This window comes from Eucyclogobius newberryi, unplaced genomic scaffold (assembly GCF_026437365.1).
Source record: "Eucyclogobius newberryi isolate DKJ021-1_F unplaced genomic scaffold, fEucNew1.0.hap1 SCAF_22, whole genome shotgun sequence".
Classification (NCBI taxonomy): Eukaryota; Metazoa; Chordata; class Actinopteri; order Gobiiformes; family Gobiidae; genus Eucyclogobius; species Eucyclogobius newberryi.
This window is the reverse complement of record NW_027315857.1, coordinates 1,637,831-1,658,385: the sequence shown is the minus strand read 5'-3', so window position 1 is coordinate 1,658,385 and position 20,555 is coordinate 1,637,831. Positions and strand designations below refer to the sequence as shown.

The following is a 20,555-nucleotide window of genomic DNA, read 5'->3' as shown; positions in this document are numbered from 1 at the left end:
TAAAGAATTGTTAAAGAATTCTACACAAAATGTCCAATTTCACAACATCATCTATAGACACCCTGAACTGAACCCCAGGTTGAGAACCACTGCAGTTGAGTGCAGTGACACACACTCACACACACACACTGAAAATGAAACGTGGCACTGCTGTTGCTTCTCTTCTCTGCACATGCTCAGTTAGAGCTTCTCTCCTCTGCACATGCTCAGTTAGAGCTTCTCTCCTCTGCACATGCTCAGTTAGAGCTTCACTTCTCCTCTGCACATGCTCAGTTAGAGCTTCTCTTCTCTGCACATGCTCAGTTAGAGCTTCTCTTCTCCTCTGCACATGCTCAGTTAGAGCTTCTCTTCTCCTCTGCACATGCTCAGTTAGAGCTTCTCTTCTCCTCTGCACATGCTCAGTTAGAGCTTCACTTCTCCTCTGCACATGCTCAGTTAGAGCTTCTCTTCTCCTCTGCACATGCTCAGTTAGAGCTTCTTTTCTCCTCTGCACATGCTCAGTTAGAGCTTCTCTTCTCCTCTGCACATGCTCAGTTAGAGCTTCTCTTCTCCTCTGCACATGCTCAGTTAGAGCTTCTCTCCTCTGCACATGCTCAGTTAGAGCTTCTCTTCTCTGCACATGCTCAGTTAGAGCTTCTCTTCTCCTCTGCACATGCTCAGTTAGAGCTTCTCTTCTCCTCTGCACATGCTCAGTTAGAGCTTCTCTTCTCCTCTGCACATGCTCAGTTAGAGCTTCTCTTCTCCTCTGCACATGCTCAGTTAGAGCTTCTCTTCTCCTCTGCACATGCTCAGTTAGAGCTTCTCTTCTCCTCTGCACATGCTCAGTTAGAGCTTCACTTCTCCTCTACACATGCTCAGTTAGAGCTTCTCTTTTCCTCTGCACATGCTCAGTTAGAGCTTCTCTCCTCTGCACATGCTCAGTTAGAGCTTCTCTTCTCCTCTGCACATGCTCAGTTAGAGCTTCTCTTCTCCTCTGCACATGCTCAGTTAGAGCTTCTCTCCTCTGCACATGCTCAGTTAGAGCTTCTCTTCTCCTCTGCACATGCTCAGTTAGAGCTTCTCTTCTCCTCTGCACATGCTCAGTTAGAGCTTCTCTTCTCCTCTGCACATACTCAGTTAGAGCTTCTCTCCTCTGCACATGCTCAGTTAGAGCTTCTCTCCTCTGCACATGCTCAGTTAGAGCTTCTCCAGTAAAAGACACCGTGAGGGGGAAACAGGCTTATTTTGATTTAATTGAGAACAATTTGAATATAGTGACAACCGCTCAGACCACACAACACAGTGAAAACAATTCTTCTGTGTTCTGCACAGACTCATTTTGATCGTTCAGTGTTCAAACGGTCTTCAGCAGTTTAATGCTACAGCTTTTGATGACACGAGCTCTAATGTACTGTACACGAGCTCTAATGTACTGTACACTAGCTCTAATGTACTGTACACGAGCTCTAATGTACTGTACACTAGCTCTAATGTACTGTACACGAGCTCTAATGTACTGTACACGAGCTCTAATGTACTGTACACGAGCTCTAATGTACTGTACACTAGCTCTAATGTACTGTACACGAGCTCTAATGTACTGCACACGAGCTCTAATGTACTGTACACGAGCTCTAATGTACTGTACACGAGCTCTAATGTACTGTACACTAGCTCTAATGTACTGTACACGAGCTCTAATGTACTGTACACTAGCTCTAATGTACTGTACACGAGCTCTAATGTACTGTACACGAGCTCTAATGTACTGTACACGAGCTCTAATGTACTGTACACTAGCTCTAATGTACTGTACACGAGCTCTAATGTACTGTACACGAGCTCTAATGTACTGTACACGAGCTCTAATGTACTGTACACTAGCTCTAATGTACTGTACACGAGCTCTAATGTACTGTACACGAGCTCTAATGTACTGTACACTAGCTCTAATGTACTGTACACGAGCTCTAATGTACTGTACACGAGCTCTAATGTACTGTACACGAGCTCTAATGTACTGTACAGGAGCTCTAATGTACTGTACACGAGCTCTAATGTACTGTACACGAGCTCTAATGTACTGTACACGAGCTCTAATGTACTGTACACAAGCTCTAATGTACTGTACACGAGCTCTAATATACTGTACACTAGCTCTAATGTACTGTACACTAGCTCTAATGTACTGTACATGAGCTCTAATGTACTGTACACGAGCTCTAATGTACTGTACACGAGCTCTAATGTACTGTACACGAGCTCTAATGTACTGTACACGAGCTCTAATGTACTGTACACTAGCTCTAATGTACTGTACACGAGCTCTAATATACTGTACACTAGCTCTAATATACTGTACACTAGCTCTAATGTACTGTACACGAGCTCTAATGTACTGTACACGAGCTCTAATGTACTGTACACTAGCTCTAATGTACTGTACACGAGCTCTAATGTACTGTACACGAGCTCTAATGTACTGTACACTAGCTCTAATGTACTGTACACGAGCTCTAATGTACTGTACACGAGCTCTAATGTACTGTACACTAGCTCTAATGTACTGTACACGAGCTCTAATGTACTGTACACTAGCTCTAATATACTGTACACAAGCTCTAATGTACTGTACACGAGCTCTAATGTACTGTACACGAGCTCTAATGTACTGTACAGGAGCTCTAATGTACTGTACACGAGCTCTAATATACTGTACACGAGCTCTAATGTACTGTACACGAGCTCTAATGTACTGTACACGAGCTCTAATGTACTGTACAGGAGCTCTAATGTACTGTACACGAGCTCTAATGTACTGTACACGAGCTCTAATGTACTGTACACGAGCTCTAATGTACTGTACACGAGCTCTAATGTACTGTACACGAGCTCTAATGTACTGTACACTAGCTCTAATGTACTGTACACTAGCTCTAATGTACTGTACACGAGCTCTAATGTACTGTTTGCAATGCTTCATGGAGAATGTTGCACTTTTGCACGAGCTTCAACCGTTTACAACGGCGATGTTCAATTATTTGCATAACATGTTTATGTTTATGTGCACGGAACGTGCAAGAGGGAAACGTATTTGTGAGCGACTTACGAGCGCCTTATGGGACAAAGAGGCCTCTCGCCAGCTTGTGGCGCTCGGGCCTAATTATTATTATAATAATTATAATTATAATAAGAAGAAAGAACAGTACATTTACACTTAAAGGAGACATATTGTGTGTGTTTTCTATCCAATACTAACTGTCCAGTATTTTGAGTTGCCCGGGTTACGTGACCCACCAAAGCTCATTTTACAATGATTCTGAAATGAACTTCTCTCACATCGGCATTTGGCTGGAAATAACTTTTCCATCGAATGACTTCTTTTGGATTAAAATGAACTCAGAGTCATTTTCTCTCCAAGACAAAAGATAAAACACTAAACAGACTTTGTGGTTTTAGTAAACAATCATTAGATTGTAGAATTTGTCCACCAGATAGTTTTACTGTACATCATGTTATTGTGTTCTACCTGTTCATTTAACTGTTTTATAACTTGTCTTGAGGATAATTTTACCTTTGTAACTATTGTGGTTCATTCTGAACAATGGCTGCATTACCTTATCAAGTTCTGACTGCTGATTGGCTGAACCAGAAGCCAAAGTACAGCACATCCCCCGCTGGGGTGAGTGAGCGGCAGACAGAGGAAAGAGGAGTTTGAGTTCCATTCAAGTTTCCATCTCTGAGTTTCATCTGAGGAGATCCATGAGATCGGATCGGATGAGGGCTCATCTCTGGCCTAGCTAGGCTAGGCTAAGCTAAGCTACGGGACAAAGACATTCCAGAGCCACAAGCTAGCTTTTCCCAGAACTAAGAATTCTGTGCCCGTTTTAAACGTGATTGAGACGGCATCATGCGAAATAAAGCAAAAGACTTTTTTGCAACTTTTCAAGTCCAGGACAGTCTCTTCAGACCAGTCTCATCTGTCAATCAGCACAAGGGCCCTTTTCCTGAGGATCGCCTCAGAGCCAAGGACCCACAGGCCCTTGGACCCCACAGGCCCGTCTCCTCAGGATCACAGCTCCTGCTTCTGTTCGTATGATGCACTTCACAGACTGATAATATCATCTTAGAATTAACTCCAACACACAAACTAGATCTAGAACAATCATGTCTAGTGTTTACATCTGTTATTGACTCATTTGCATATTTCATATTCATATTTATCTGTTTAATTATTTGGTCATTAAATCTACATAAACCACAGTTGGTAAAGTGTTTATTCATTTCCAGAAAAGGGGTCAATGTCACGATTACGTTCTCACAAACCTTCAAATCAACGAGCAAATAACATTTTTAATAAATACATGAATTTAGATATTTGATTATATAATTGTTAAATGCAGATTATACGGCTGGTGCCCCAATTTACTGTTAAAATATGATATCAAACATATCCACATTTATGCAGTGTCATGTTTGAAATCTTGAACAATTCTTTAATAAATATCACCCTTGAATGCCCCGCCCTCTTTCACAAGTGGGAGGACACTCAGAACCTTGCAGTACTTGTACTAGTAAGAATACACTACATATACTAGTGCAGCCAGTACAGCCACTACAATATACATACATCCATATGTAGTATGTTTTAATAAAGGTTAGCATAAACTATGAGACCCACTGAGCTATCCTCACACTACACGCTACACGCTACACACTACACCCTACACGCTATACACTACACGCTACACGCTACACCCTACACGCTACACGCTACACACTACACCCTACACGCTACACACTACACGCTACACGCTACACGCTACACGCTACACACTACACCCTACACGCTACACACTACACGCTACACGCTACACGCTACACGCTACACGCTACACCCTACACGCTACACCCTACACGCTACACGCTACACGCTACACGCTACACGCTACACAGTACACCCTACACCCTACACGCTACACGCTACACGCTACACGCTACACGCTACACGCTACACACTACACCCTACACGCTACACACTACACAGTACACGCTACACCCTACACGCTACACGCTACACGCTACACGCTACACGCTACACCCTACACGCTACACGCTACACGCTACACGCTACACGTTACACGCTACACGCTACACACTACACAGTACACAGTACACAGTACACACTACACCCTACACACTACACAGTACACACTACACGCTACACGCTACACGCTACACGCTACACGCTACACGCTACACGCTACACGCTACACGCTACACGCTACACACTACACACTACACACTACACACTACACACCTCACACGACACGCTACACACTACACACTACACACTACACACTACACACTACACACTACACACTACACGCTACACGCTACACGCTACACACTACACACTACACACTACACACTACACACCTCACACGACACGCTACACACTACACACTACACGCTACACGCTACACGCTACACAGTACACCCTACACCCTACACGCTACACCCTACACGCTACACGCTACACGCTACACGCTACACGCTACACACTACACCCTACACGCTACACACTACACAGTACACGCTACACCCTACACGCTACACGCTACACGCTACACGCTACACGCTACACACTACACCCTACACGCTACACGCTACACGCTACACGCTACACGTTACACGCTACACGCTACACACTACACAGTACACAGTACACAGTACACACTACACCCTACACGCTACACGCTACACGCTACACGCTACACGCTACACGCTACACCCTACACCCTACACGCTACACGCTACACGCTACACACTACACACTACACACTACACACTACACACCTCACACGACACGCTACACACTACACACTACACACTACACACTACACACTACACACCTCACACTACACGCTACACGCTACACCCTACACGCTACATCCTACACACCTCACACCACACACTACACACTACACACTACACACCACACCCTACACACTACACCCTACACGCTACACACTACACACTACACACTACACACTACACACTACACACTACACACCTCACACTACACGCTACACGCTACACCCTACACGCTACATCCTACACACCTCACACCACACACTACACACTACACACTACACACCACACGCTACACACTACACCCTACACGCTACACACTACACACTACACCCTACACACTACACACTACACCCTACACGCTACATCCTACACACCTCACACCACACACCTCACACTACACACTACACACTACACCCTACACCCTACACACTACACCCTACACCCTACACGCTACATCCTACACACCTCACACCACACACCTCACACTACACACTACACCCTACACGCTACATCCTACACACCTCACACCACACACTACACACCTCACACTACACACCTCACACTACACACCACACCCTACACACTACACCCTACACCCTACACGCTACACCCTACACGCTACATCCTACACACTACACGCCTCACACTACACACCTCACACTAGACACAACGTGCTACACACTACACACCTCACACTACACACTACACACCTCACACTACACACTACACACCTCACACTACACACTACACACCTCACACTACACACCACACCCTACACACTACACAGGGGACGAGGCAATCATTCTCTCCATCTCTATTCACCAATTTTTTTTGATAATTTATTGTTTTTTATTGACACGCACTCACACACACAAACACACACACACACACAAACGCACACTTACACACACGCACACACACTCACTCACACACACACACAAACGCACACACACACACACACACACTTACACACACACACACACACACACACTTACACACACACACACACACTTACACACACACACACTCACACACACACACACACACACACACACACACACACACTTACACACACACACACACACACACACACACACACACTTACACACACACACACACACACACACACACTTACACACACACACACTCACACACACACACACACACTCACACACACACACACACACACACAGGGACACACACCTAGACACTAGACACACTAATGTCTGTGCTGTTGTCTGTCTTTTCTTGTTCTTGTCGTCCTCACTATTGTTACTGTTTTGTATTAATAAATAAATGAATACATAAAAATACATAAACTGGCGTAAACCAGGGCTGTTCCCCGTCCAAACCGAGACAAGGATCACCTTCATGAAGAAACCGGTACGAGAGCAGGATGAAACGGGCTCTATAACCTCTAAACTGAGCCTAAAGGTGAAGGGTCGCGGCTGCAGCGCTGGACGCACACACAGGGGTCAGAAAAGGTCAGCTGTAATCATAATGTCTATTAGAGTCAGGAATAAAACACAGAATCAGAATCAATGCAGCAGATTTAAGCATTTCATATTTTCACAGCTGAAAATGTGTGTGTGTGTGTGTGTGTGTGTGTGTGTGTGACAACCCCCAAAAAGACTCAAGAAACAAGAAAAAAGAAGAAAAAAAACATGCAACAAAAATACCTTCGTCTCGCGGCTTGTTCGTCGAAGATTCATCGTGTTTTTTTGTGATCGGACCTAGGGTTAAGAAAAAAAGGGGGGAAAAAGAGAAAAGAGAAAATTCAAAAAAGATTACTGGCAAAAACGTTACAAAAAAAAAAAAAAAGATCATCAAATATATAAAAAAAAAAGAAAAGAAGCAAGAGAGAAAAAAGACAATTCAGCAAGAGGTTATGTTTGTGTTGTAGCAAGATGCTTTTCTTTCCCCAAAAGATAAAAACAAAAAGGCACATATCATTTAGCACAAGAAAAGACATTTTGACCCAGCGAGGACATGTGGACGCTCCATACTCTCACACATCATGACATCATGTCCCTGTGTTCGGCCCGTGTGCTGTAACCGAATCGTTTGTGTGAGAATGATCACAAAAATGTGGTGTGATTTTAAAAAGGCAAGAAAAGGACTCCTAAAATGGGCCCTGAGCGTGGACAGTCACACAGACACAACATGACGCCTGGGGAGAGAGGCAGGTTAGATACAGAGTTAAGATCATTGTCAGAGCGCTCCAGTTCTCACACAGTTCCACACTTTTCTCCACATCGTTCCAAGTGGAAACCTTGAAGAGCAGTTCAAGGTGGAAACGGTTTCAAAAGTCATGGAAGGAGCGATTACACGACTTGTTTCCAAAGATAAACTGGTCAAAACAAGTATCATTTCAGGAAAAAATGCCCATGTGAAATATGATATATGTACTTATTTTAAAGAAAAGAAACACATTGTGTTGGCACTCAGTAAATGGATTGAGTTCCCCATGAGTCTCAGTTTGACACAGAGGTCCAAGAACAGACCCTCAGGCTAACGAGGACCCTCAGGCTAACGAGGACGCTCAGGCTAACGAGTGAACATGGCACACTTAGATAGGCTGCTGCTACTACCACTTAACAGATTAATATAGTGCTGGATTACTACTATTGCCACATTACTTTTACTACTACTAAGTTCTTCTAGGTCTCATGAGAGCCTTCCAGCACCAGCGTCTTTAGTAGAGCTGTGTTATGCTCTACATCAGGGAGTTCCCCAGGTCCCTCTCAGGACATCTGATCTCTCCTCTGACTCAGCACAATAGCCTGTGTGCTGACTGCTTGAACATTGGCTAACCCTAAGCCAGGGGCCGGCTCAGTGGAAACACAAGCCAAACCAAAGGCCCTCCAGTTCCATTGGGGGTCCTCCAACAGAAAGGCCTGGGGAGGAGAGAGAAAAAGTCTGAGCACCCCCGTATCAGCTGAGGAAGGACAAAGACATTATGTATTCTCTCTCCCCCATAAGCCTGTGCCCAGCATAATGTATTTGGATATTTGATTCAAGAATTGTTAATTGTCTAAAAAGGCATCATTTCTTAACTCTTACAATATGATAAAGAAACAGACCCACTCTCATGCTGCGTGGCATGTTTCAACGTTATGACATTCTTGACAAAGTGAGTGCCGTGCGGCCATCAACAGGAAACTGCTGTTGCTAACGTATGCTAACTTTTCCTAAAAATATATGAAATATATAAATGAGTAAAGCTGGTTTCTGGAGGGATCGGCTGATTGACCCTGAAATGAACATTTGTTTTGACAATTCTCCTTTAAAATCTGAAGGTAAGAGGGTAAAAGCTTTAGTTTAGCCTACAGCAGATCAAGCAGCTTGAGACTTCCTTTTATACGAAGGTGGACAAAATGGAATAAATAAAGATATGAAGAAAAGATGCTCTAAGCATAGAAACATACACGTTATCATCAGTGGAAAAACAGCAGTTTATCACAAGTCAGAGTTTGGCGTGAAATATCTTTGGTCTCTATCGGCGTCCTCTCTTACCCAATCATCTGCTGCTAAAGCCTTCTCGTCAAATCAAACAAATGGAGCAGGACGGACCGGTGCGGTTTAGAGTGGAGTGAACCAGTGGAAACGTGCCTTTAGTTTAGCTTGAACTGGCTGGATTAGTCTTGTTTTCCCGTTTTCTTTTGCTGGGCGGAGCCTGTGGTGGGTTTGTGCTTATGGGTCACAACGTGTCAGTGTAATATCCAAAGTACAGCATTTCAAACATGTACACAGCATATCCACTATCCCAGCTTTAAAAATAGACCTCACTTGATTAGTCTGTGGACGAGTGAATAATGACGTGGTGGTCTCAATGACAAGAGCATCTAATGGAATGGGGGAGGTGCGTTTGATTGACAGGCCAAACAAGCGCTCCGGTTCAGGAGTGTGCAAGCTCCAGAGCCTCTGCTCAGACAATCGAGCATGGCATTTAAACAGCGCCGCGTTAGGGCCAGTTCAAAGTCAAATCGTTATAAAATTAAAACAAATCAAAAAAATATCTCAAAATAGTCCCATGTTTTGAAAGACATGTTAAAATATTGTATAGTATGTGCAAAACAAGTCAAAGTAATGCCTTGTCTTGTCTGTTCCCATCCTGAGTTCTGAGGGTCAGGGGTCATGGTAGCCTCGACCACAGACTCACTCTGATGCCTGGTCAAGAATGTGCACCTCCTAAGAGACGTTTGGTCATCGCTCTATCGTCTCCTCTTTCCTCCTCTCGTCCTCTCGTCCTCTCGTCCTCTCGTCATCGTTGGATCCTTCCACAATCTGGGAGCAGAGGTTCTGGCCAATGCACCGTGTTTCCTCTTCCCTACAGTTCTGATCATTTGTGGCTCTGGCCACATTTCAAGAGTGACTCATCAGTTCTGTGGGTCACAGTGTTCACGGTGTTGAGTGACCTCAGTGTGGATCTGACTGGTTTTCAAAACAATAGCTGCTCGCTTTAGAGGTCCATACTTTGGTTCAGTCACATTGCACTGTAGTTTGGACTGGTTCACTTTAGACCATGTTCAGGGCCTGGCTCTGGGTCAGAAGCAGATCTTTGGCACAAGAACACCTGACCTCACATGACCTCACATGACCTCGCCTGACCTCACATGACCTCGCCTGACCTCACATGACCTCACCTGGCCTCACCTGACCTCGCCTGACCTCACATGACCTCGCCTGACCTCGCCTGACCTCACCTGACCTCACATGACCTCACATGACCTCGCCTGACCTCGCCTGACCTCACATGACCTCGCCTGACCTCACATGACCTCACCTGACCTCACATGACCTCGCCTGACCTCACATGACCTCACCTGACCTCACATGACCTCACCTGACCTCGCATGGCCTCACCTGACCTCGCCTGACCTCGCCTGACCTCACATGACCTCGCCTGACCTCACATGACCTCACATGACCTCGCCTGACCTCACATGACCTCACCTGACCTCGCCTGACCTCACATGACCTCGCCTGACCTCACATGACCTCGCCTGACCTCACATGACCTCACATGACCTCACCTGGCCTCGCATGGCCTCACCTGACCTCGCCTGACCTCACATGACCTCGCCTGACCTCACATGACCTCGCCTGACCTCACATGACCTCACATGACCTCGCCTGACCTCACATGACCTCGCTTGACCTCACATGACCTCGCCTGACCTCACATGACCTCGCCTGACCTCACATGACCTCACCTGGCCTCGCCTGACCTCACCTGGCCTTGCCTGACCTCACATGACCTCGCCTGACCTCACAAGACCTCGCCTGACCTCACATGACCTCGCATGACCTCACCTGACCTCGCATGACCTCACATGACCTCGCCTGACCTCACATGACCTCGCCTGACCTCACATGACCTCGCCTGACCTCACATGACCTCGCCTGACCTCACATGACCTCACCTGGCCTCGCCTGACCTCACCTGGCCTCGCCTGACCTCACATGACCTCGCCTGACCTCACATGACCTCGCCTGACCTCACATGACCTCACCTGACCTCGCATGACCTCACATGACCTCGCCTGACCTCACATGACCTCGCCTGACCTCACATGACCTCATATGACCTCGCCTGACCTCACATGACCTCACATGACCTCGCCTGACCTCACATGACCTCACATGACCTCGCCTGACCTCACATGACCTCGCCTGACCTCACATGACCTCATATGACCTCGCCTGACCTCACATGACCTCACATGACCTCGCCTGACCTCACATGACCTCGCCTGACCTCACATGACCTCGCCTGACCTCACCTGACCTCACATGACCTCACATGACCTCACATGACCTCACATGACCTCACATGACCTCGCCTGACCTCACATGACCTCACATGACCTCACCTGACCTCACCTGACCTCACATGACCTCACATGACCTCACATGACCTCACATGACCTCACATGACCTCACATGACCTCGCCTGACCTCACATGACCTCGCCTGACCTCACCTGACCTCACATGACCTCACATGACCTCACATGACCTCACATGACCTCACATGACCTCGCCTGACCTCACATGACCTCACATGACCTCACCTGACCTCACCTGACCTCACATGACCTCACATGACCTCACATGACCTCACATGACCTCACATGACCTCACATGACCTGACCCAAACCAAACTCACATTGTCTTAATTGCGTTGGACGATACATCCCATTATGAGGAGGATCTCTTCATGTCATGTATTGGGTTTGGATAAAGTACATTATGGACTGAAAATATAATATTTTTGACTGTGAATCAATAATTAGGAGCTAGCTAATGCTAACATGTTTTGTTTTGCTTCATAAGTGCTCCTTTAATATCAGGTGGATTCAAAAGATTCAAACCTGACATCTGACCACAGACCCTCAGCTGTGTCCACAGGACGAGTCACAACAGTGCTTCATGTCTCAAACTGTACACTCTTTTTTGGGAGAGATATTGATCTAATATTTGCGGAAATATGTTGATAAATCCCAGATGTATGTGTGATGAGGGCGCACAGGAATAGTCTCTAGTGTCCTGTAAAGAGACAAATCTGTCTTCAGACGTCATGCTCTGAGGACACTTACACATGGTTCAAAATCTAATTCCAAATCCCAATGGTACTATCCTGATGAAATCAAGTATAAAGAAATAAACATGAAACAGAAAGTCCTCTTTAATAACCCAACACAAGTACAACGTTTGTATTAAGCTCAAACACAATGGAAGCATTAATCAAATGGATCAAACTCTGAAATAAAACTCCATTACAACAAAGGTTGTGTTCCTGTTCTAGAGCGGGAAGAGAATGTAAAAAAATAAAGCCATAAAAAACATAAGAAATAAATAGCTTTGTCTAGCCTAATTATAGTTCTTTGTGGACACAATGTGAAAGACGGAGTCCATATTCACCCAGAAGCATCAGGAACAGGAATATTTCAATGATTTCTCATATGAAATGTTCATATCACAGACATGTTGCTGCTCAAAATCAATGAGTTCATTATTTTTATAGTTTCAACTGATCTTAGTGACAAATAAACGTATTGTGTTTGTGTTCACAGAGTGTGGACACAGTCTCACGGTCACATTAGTGTGGACACAGTCTCACGGTCACATTAGTGTGGACACAGTCTCACGGTCACATTAGTGTGGACACAGTCTCACGGTCACATTAGTGTGGACACAGTCCCACGGTCACATTAGTGTGGACACAGTCTCACGGTCACAATAGTGTGGACACAGTGTCACGGTCACATTAGTGTGGACAGAGTCTCACGGTCACATTAGTGTGGACACAGTCCCACGGTCACATTAGTGTGGACACATTAGTGTGGACACAGTCCCACGGTCACATTAGTGTGGACACAGTCTCACGGTCACATTAGTGTGGACACAGTCCCACGGTCACATTAGTGTGGACACAGTCCCACGGTCACATTAGTGTGGACACAGTCTCACGGTCACATTAGTGTGGACACAGTCCCACGGTCACATTAGTGTGGACACAGTCCCACGGTCACATTAGTGTGGACACAGTCTCACGGTCACATTAGTGTGGACACAGTCTCACGGTCACATTAGTGTGGACACAGTGTCACGGTCACATTAGTGTGGACACAGTCTCATGGTCACATTAGTGTGGACACAGTCCCACGGTCACATTAGTGTGGACACAGTCTCACGGTCACATTAGTGTGGACACAGTGTCACGGTCACATTAGTGTGGACACAGTCTCATGGTCACATTAGTGTGGACACAGTCTCACGGTCACATTAGTGTGGACACAGTGTCACGGTCACATTAGTGTGGACACAGTCTCATGGTCACATTAGTGTGGACACAGTCCCACGGTCACATTAGTGTGGACACAGTCTCACGGTCACATTAGTGTGGACACAGTGTCACGGTCACATTAGTGTGGACACAGTGTCATGGTCACATTAGTGTGGACACAGTCTCACGGTCACATTAGTGTGGACACAGTCTCACGGTCACATTAGTGTGGACACAGTCTCACGGTCACATTAGTGTGGACACAGTCTCATGGTCACATTAGTGTGGACACAGTCTCACGGTCACATTAGTGTGGACACAGTCTCACGGTCACATTAGTGTGGACACAGTCTCACGGTCACATTAGTGTGGACACAGTCTCACGGTCACATTAGTGTGGACACAGTCTCATGGTCACATTAGTGTGGACACAGTCTCACGGTCACATTAGTGTGGACACAGTCTCACGGTCACATTAGTGTGGACACAGTCTCATGGTCACATTAGTGTGGACACAGTCCCACGGTCACATTAGTGTGGACACAGTCTCATGGTCACATTAGTGTGGACACAGTCTCACGGTCACATTAGCGTGGACAGTCTCACGGTCACATTAGTGTGGACACAGTCTCACGGTCACATTAGTGTGGACACAGTCTCACGGTCACATTAGTGTGGACACAGTCTCACGGTCACAATAGTGTGGACACAGTCTCACGGTCACATTAGTGTGGACACAGTGTCACGGTCACATTAGTGTGGACACAGTCTCACGGTCACAATAGTGTGGACACAGTCTCACGGTCACATTAGTGTGGACACAGTGTCACGGTCACATTAGTGTGGACACAGTCTCACGGTCACATTAGCGTGGACAGTCTCACGGTCACATTAGTGTGGACACAGTCTCACGGTCACATTAGTGTGGACACAGTCTCACGGTCACATTAGTGTGGACACAGTGTCACGGTCACAATAGTGTGGACACAGTCTCACGGTCACATTAGTGTGGACACAGTGTCACGGTCACATTAGTGTGGACACAGTGTCACGGTCACATTAGTGTGGACACAGTCTCACGGTCACATTAGTGTGGACACAGTCTCACGGTCACAATAGTATGGACACAGTCTCACGGTCACAATAGTGTGGACACAGTCTCACGGTCACATTAGTGTGGACACAGTGTCACGGTCACATTAGTGTGGACACAGTCTCACGGTCACAATAGTGTGGACACAGTCTCACGGTCACATTAGTGTGGACACAGTGTCACGGTCACATTAGTGAGGACACAGTGTTATAGTCACATTGTTTTCTTGTTGTTAGCTCCACATTAGCTTCACTTTTAGCTCTAACGTCCACAAAAGCGTCTCCTTTCTTTCTTCCACGTGTTTCCCAAAACCAGACGTCTTTTCCCCCGCTCAGACCTCTGCTCAGGTCTAGTTTAGTGCGCGATCAGCTCGGCACTTCCCAGTCCTCAACACTCGCTCCAGCAGCACAGCAGCACTGACCAGCACGGGGGAGGGGAGGCTGCTGCAAGAGACTGTGGTGCTCGTAGTTCCAGTGATAAAAACAATATGTCTATGGAAAACGAATACATATCAATTAGAAATGTTTTGCCGGATGGAAAACGTCTGGCGGCCGGAAAATGTGTTTTTTTGAAAGAAATATCCAAACCTTTGATCCACAAATATTGATTCTTCTCAGGTCTTTGAAGTTGAACAATGAGGCTTTCTTTCTGAGGCTTTTGTGCCTATAATAATAATAATAATAATAATAATAATAATAATAATAATATAAATAATGATAATAATGATAGGGCAGCCGTCAGCGCCGCCATCTGGGCTGTAATTACTTTCAATTTACTTCAGAAACTTGAAAAATCTGAATATAGGTTTGTGCTGTGAGGAGTTGAAAATCTGCCTTTGCTGAGGTTTGCTGATCCATCACTGTCGATTACAACTCAATTTGACGAACCACATTTAAAAACATTTATGATTTTTGGCTCCCGTTTTCATTCGACTTTCAGAAGAATGATGCTCTGATGCTCTGCCCACTTTAGCGTTGGCACGCGATAAAAAATGTGCTTTACCAAATCAAAGAACCGGTATTTTCCAGCCAGGGAGAAATGGAGAGCATAGAAATGAGGACAGGCAGCAAAGAGAAGCAAAGAGTAAAAGTGACTGACGTTTCTGTGCAGCGAGTGGGTGAAACACTGAGCTGGAATTTGGGAAAAAGGAAAGAAACATTATTTCTTTTTCAAATGTCATACATTTTGCATCAGAAAAAATAAAAATTGTACTCTATAAGTAAATGAGTAAGTCAATTCTATTTGTATCTATTCTATCACCTTTCACACACAGAAGTCACAAAGTGCTTCACAAAAACACAGAATAAAACAATAAAAACGCAAAGAACTTACAGTTCTTTATAGTGTTTGATGTTATTGGCCCCTGGGGGACCAAAATGGTAAATCTCTCTCTTTCCCCCGGTGTGTTTCCTGGTCCATTTAAACATGCCATAGTAGAACCTTTACTGAAAAAGACAAACTTGGACCCGACAGACCCAAAACTTTTCTGGCCTGTTTCAAAGCTCCAGTTCATGTCCCAGATTCTAGAGAAAGAAGGTGGGCTCTGAACAACTGTCACACTTCCAGCCTAACATTCACAACTCTTTTCAATTCGCATTGCTAAAAGTCTCCAGTGACATGCACTGTTCTAGTTCTGTTGGATCTGTCTGCACAGTTGACCTTTGACACCGTCGACCATCATATCCTGTTAAACAGACTGAGGGACCTGATTGGACTATCGGGGTCAGTTCTTCATTGGTTTTCCTCACATCTATCCGTTTGGAGTTTTAGTGTTGCACCAATGAAATTTCCCCATGTGGGACAATAAAGGAATATCTTATCTTACTTTACAAAGCCATAAATGACATGGCCCCATCCTACCTCAAACATGCTATAGAACCATCTCATCCAAACAGAGCTCTTCACTCTCAAACTGTTCATTGCCTTTTCTTCTTCTTTTCCCACTTCCCGCCGGGAGTGGGACAGACACATTGATGACCTGTAGAACCAGATGATCCTCGAGTCCCTGGAGAAATGGTCTCTACTCCATATGAACAGTTCTTCATTTGCCTGAAGAACTGGGTCTCCTCCCGAAGAACTGGGTCTCCTCCTGAAGAACTGGGCCTCCTCCTGAAGAACTGGGCCTCCTCCTGAACAACTGGACCTCCTCCTGAAGAACTGGACCTCCTCCTGAAGAACTGGGTCTCCTCCTGAAGAACTGGGTCTCCTCCTGAAGAACTGGGTCTCCTCCTGAAGAACTGGTTCTCCTCCTGAAGAACTGGTTCTCCTCCTGAATAACTGGTTCTCCTCCTGAGTGGTTCCAGCTCCACTGTCTCTCTCTCGTCTGTGAGAGTCAGATCCTTCATGTGGAACTCCTCCAGGTTTATACTTTTTCCCAAAGCGGTTTGGTAGTTTTTCCAGGCCGAGAAGGAGGGTCTAAGGACAGAGGACTCTGGGACATTTGTCTAAGGACAGAGGACTCTGGGACATTTGTCTAAGGACACGGGATGCTGGGAATTTTCAAGTCCCTCTGAACATTGTTTAATCTGTTTTTCACTGTCGCCCTGGAGGAAACTGCTGTTGTGATTTCGGGCATTGCAAAAATAAGTTGAATTGAATACTGTACATGGAGACTATAATGATGCACTGTGGAACATTTTCTTGTCTTCATGGCATTGTTATTGCTTTCCAGAGTAAGTGGCTCTGTCAGATGACCATTGATTTGAATTCTTGATGTTGGACCATCATATAGAGCCCCAGTATTTTTTCATATTTAAATCATCACATTTAAATTTGCACTTTAAATAACTATGGCCAAAGTCAAAAGCCTTCTCAACATCTAAACTAATTATTACAGCTTTGTTTTGTTGTTTTTGTTTTTGTCTCATTGTGTGTAAAGATGGTCTTATGTCGTCTTGTGTTTGCTCATGAATCCTCTCTGATCTTTGTGGATTCAGTTTGGGAGGATCTGTTCCATTCGTATCGACATAAATAAGGTTTATATACGATTAAACTAAACAGACGCCTGCCTGACAAAATATGTGACCGCGATGTCATGGAACCACCTGCAGCAGCATCGATGAAGCCTCTGGACGCTGTTGAAATGTCAACTCCGCTGGTCGTACTCAGAGACTTCGGTGCCACATTCATCAAATGTGTTATTTTTCCTGCCTGTCGCCAGATTTCCTTGAATTATCATATTAATGTTTTATGAATAAAAAATCTTTTGAAAATATATTTATATATTTATATTTCGTCCGCCTGTTCAATATATTTTAAATTAAAAATCCGTGAACCAATTAATAAAATAACTGCGTCCTAAGGATAGAAAATATGGACATAGGCAAGACCATGCCCTTATTTACATGAGAAAGAGATTGGCCATCGCGTCGGGCAAAAAGAGACAAAGACAGAACTGAGAAATGTTCTTAGTACAAATTAAAACTATTGGAAACTGTTTAAAATACTAGAAAGTCATTTTAACTAAACAAGATCAAATACAGTCTTCTTTTGAATTTGTCTAGATTTTCTCTAAAATTTCGAGATATAAAGAAGAGACAGAAGTGCAAAATAAAAAAAAAAATAGAAGCTGTAATAAGGAGAAATCAAGAGATTAAAGAATAATAGTCTTGTGGGAGTGATTTGTTATAGAGCTGTAACATAAAAAAACTTCCTCCTCTGCCTTTAGCTCAGATTCCTCCGAGTTGGAAGCTAAAGAGAGGAAGGATTGACCTGACTGTGCCTCATAGAGACCAATCTCAATCCTGAATGTGGACTATTGTTTATACAACTCAATTATGTCTAAAAGAATGGAACAAATCCTCCCAAACTGAATCCACAAAGATCAGACAAGATTCATGAGCAAACGTCAAACACAAGACGACATAAGACGATGAACCATAAACACAAACAACAAACAAGCTGTAATAAGCAGGCGTAACCCTACTTCCTACTACATCCACATGTCAACACAGTGCACATGGAGCGTGACACCCTAGTCCGATTGAACCACCAGTATGGGACGTTTTGATAGTATTTTGAGAATCGTCCCATCGCTAGACAAAACCCACTTTTCTTTAGGCTGAGACCTTGTTGGCAATTTATCTTTTCAGTTTGAATCTTTATAAACTCTCTCTCCAATATCTCTTATGTTTTAAATCTGTACTCTGTACTATTCTTAAGGCAAAACAAGTAAATACATGAGTTTAGGCTCGACTCAACGACTAGCGGACAAATGCGGCGCTAACCTAACGTGCACAACCCTAACAATGCAGCACTCGCTCTGACTGACAGCTTAAGTCCTTCCCTGCACATTTATATCACGGTCATTAGTCACCCTGTCACATATCTTTTTCTGCTCCGCTCATATCATCAAGACTTAATTCAAGCCGAGGCTCAATTAGATTACGTGATTCGCAGATATTAGCACAATCATGGGCGAAGCATACATACTATTAATACGAGCTACATATACTGGATGATGAATAATGATGATAATATCATAGGACTGAAAAACAGAATCACTGTTAATCTGAGGTACAGGTTTTACCTGTAAGTAAAGGCGTCTCATTGCACCCTACGTTTGAAGTTTACTTGAGGCGTATTGAAGAGACTCGTGATCTGTATAAAATCACAGAGATATCATTCTGGACTCACAAACACGATCATAAAAGAAGACAATTTCTAAAAGGTAAAACAATAAATAACAAAATAAACTGAAATATACCAATTTTATTATAACATGTTAAGGCCCAGAAATGTTGCATTTAATGGACAGCACTAGAAAAGTATATTTATCTAAACATCCTGTGTCTTAATTTCTGGTCTAATAATCAGTTAATGAGAGTGAAATGGGACATTTTATGTAAGTACTTGGGGGGATTGTATAAAGAGTGTGTATACTCACAGAGATACAGGTGTAAAACAGGCTGTGTCTGTGGACATAGAGTTATTCATCATCTCAAGTATGCTGATGATTATTAACCCCTACAACGCTGGGATGCACAAAGAGTAACACAATGATTGTGAGGAGCAAAGAAGATACAAGTGTGAACTTTCATGATTTTAAACCACTTTATGTGAACAGCCTCTTACCAGGGCCAGGCTAAAGTTTAGAATGTGTTCACCTGAAGTAAAGTCACTGTACTTCACAGTACACGGCTCCTCTCTAGTGGAACTATGGACGTGGGACCTTGTGCAGGCTCCTAGGGGCCTATAATGACCTAGGCCTCTAGGCTTCTGCTGCGGGTGCACAGGTGGCATAGAGCCAGTCAGCTGTTTGTGGGCGCTCACATCCTGTGAGGCGCAGCACTTCTGCTCTGAGGGCGTATATCTGCGTATCACAGAGACTACTGTAGGGCGTATACCTGCGCATCACAGAGACTACTGTAGGGCGTATACCTGCGCATCACAGAGACTACTGTAGGGCGTATACCTGCGCATCACAGAGACTACTGTATGGCGTATACCTGCGTATCACAGAGACTACTGTAGGGCGTATACCTGCGCATCACAGAGACTACTGTAGGGCGTATACCTGCGTATCACATAGACTACTGTAGGGCGTATACCTGCGCATCACAGAGACTACTGTAGGGCGTATACCTGCGCATCACAGAGACTACTGTAGGGCGTATACCTGCGTATCACAGAGACTACTGTATGGCGTATACCTGCGTATCACAGAGACTACTGTAGGGCGTATACCTGCGTATCACAGAGACTACTATAGGGCGTATACCTGCGTATCACAGAGACTACTGTAGGGCGTATACCTGCGTATCACAGAGACTACTGTAGGGCGTATACCTGCGTATCACAGAGACTACTGTAGGGC

The 20,555-nt window shown here is 44.7% G+C and overlaps 1 protein-coding gene across 2 annotated transcripts in view; it reads right to left on the bottom strand.

Annotated features, from left to right (window-relative positions):
* Positions 1-20,555, bottom strand: part of nlgn2a (neuroligin 2a) — a 256,908-nt gene that overhangs the window by 123,646 nt on the left and 112,707 nt on the right. The window contains exon 2 of one of the 2 annotated variants that reach the window (XM_072459098.1): positions 7,536-7,589. The exons of the other annotated variant lie outside the window; for it this stretch is intronic. Within the exon in view, the coding sequence (XP_072315199.1) occupies positions 7,536-7,589 (54 nt within the window). The remainder of the gene's footprint in view (positions 1-7,535; positions 7,590-20,555) is intronic. 2 annotated transcript variants of the gene reach the window in all.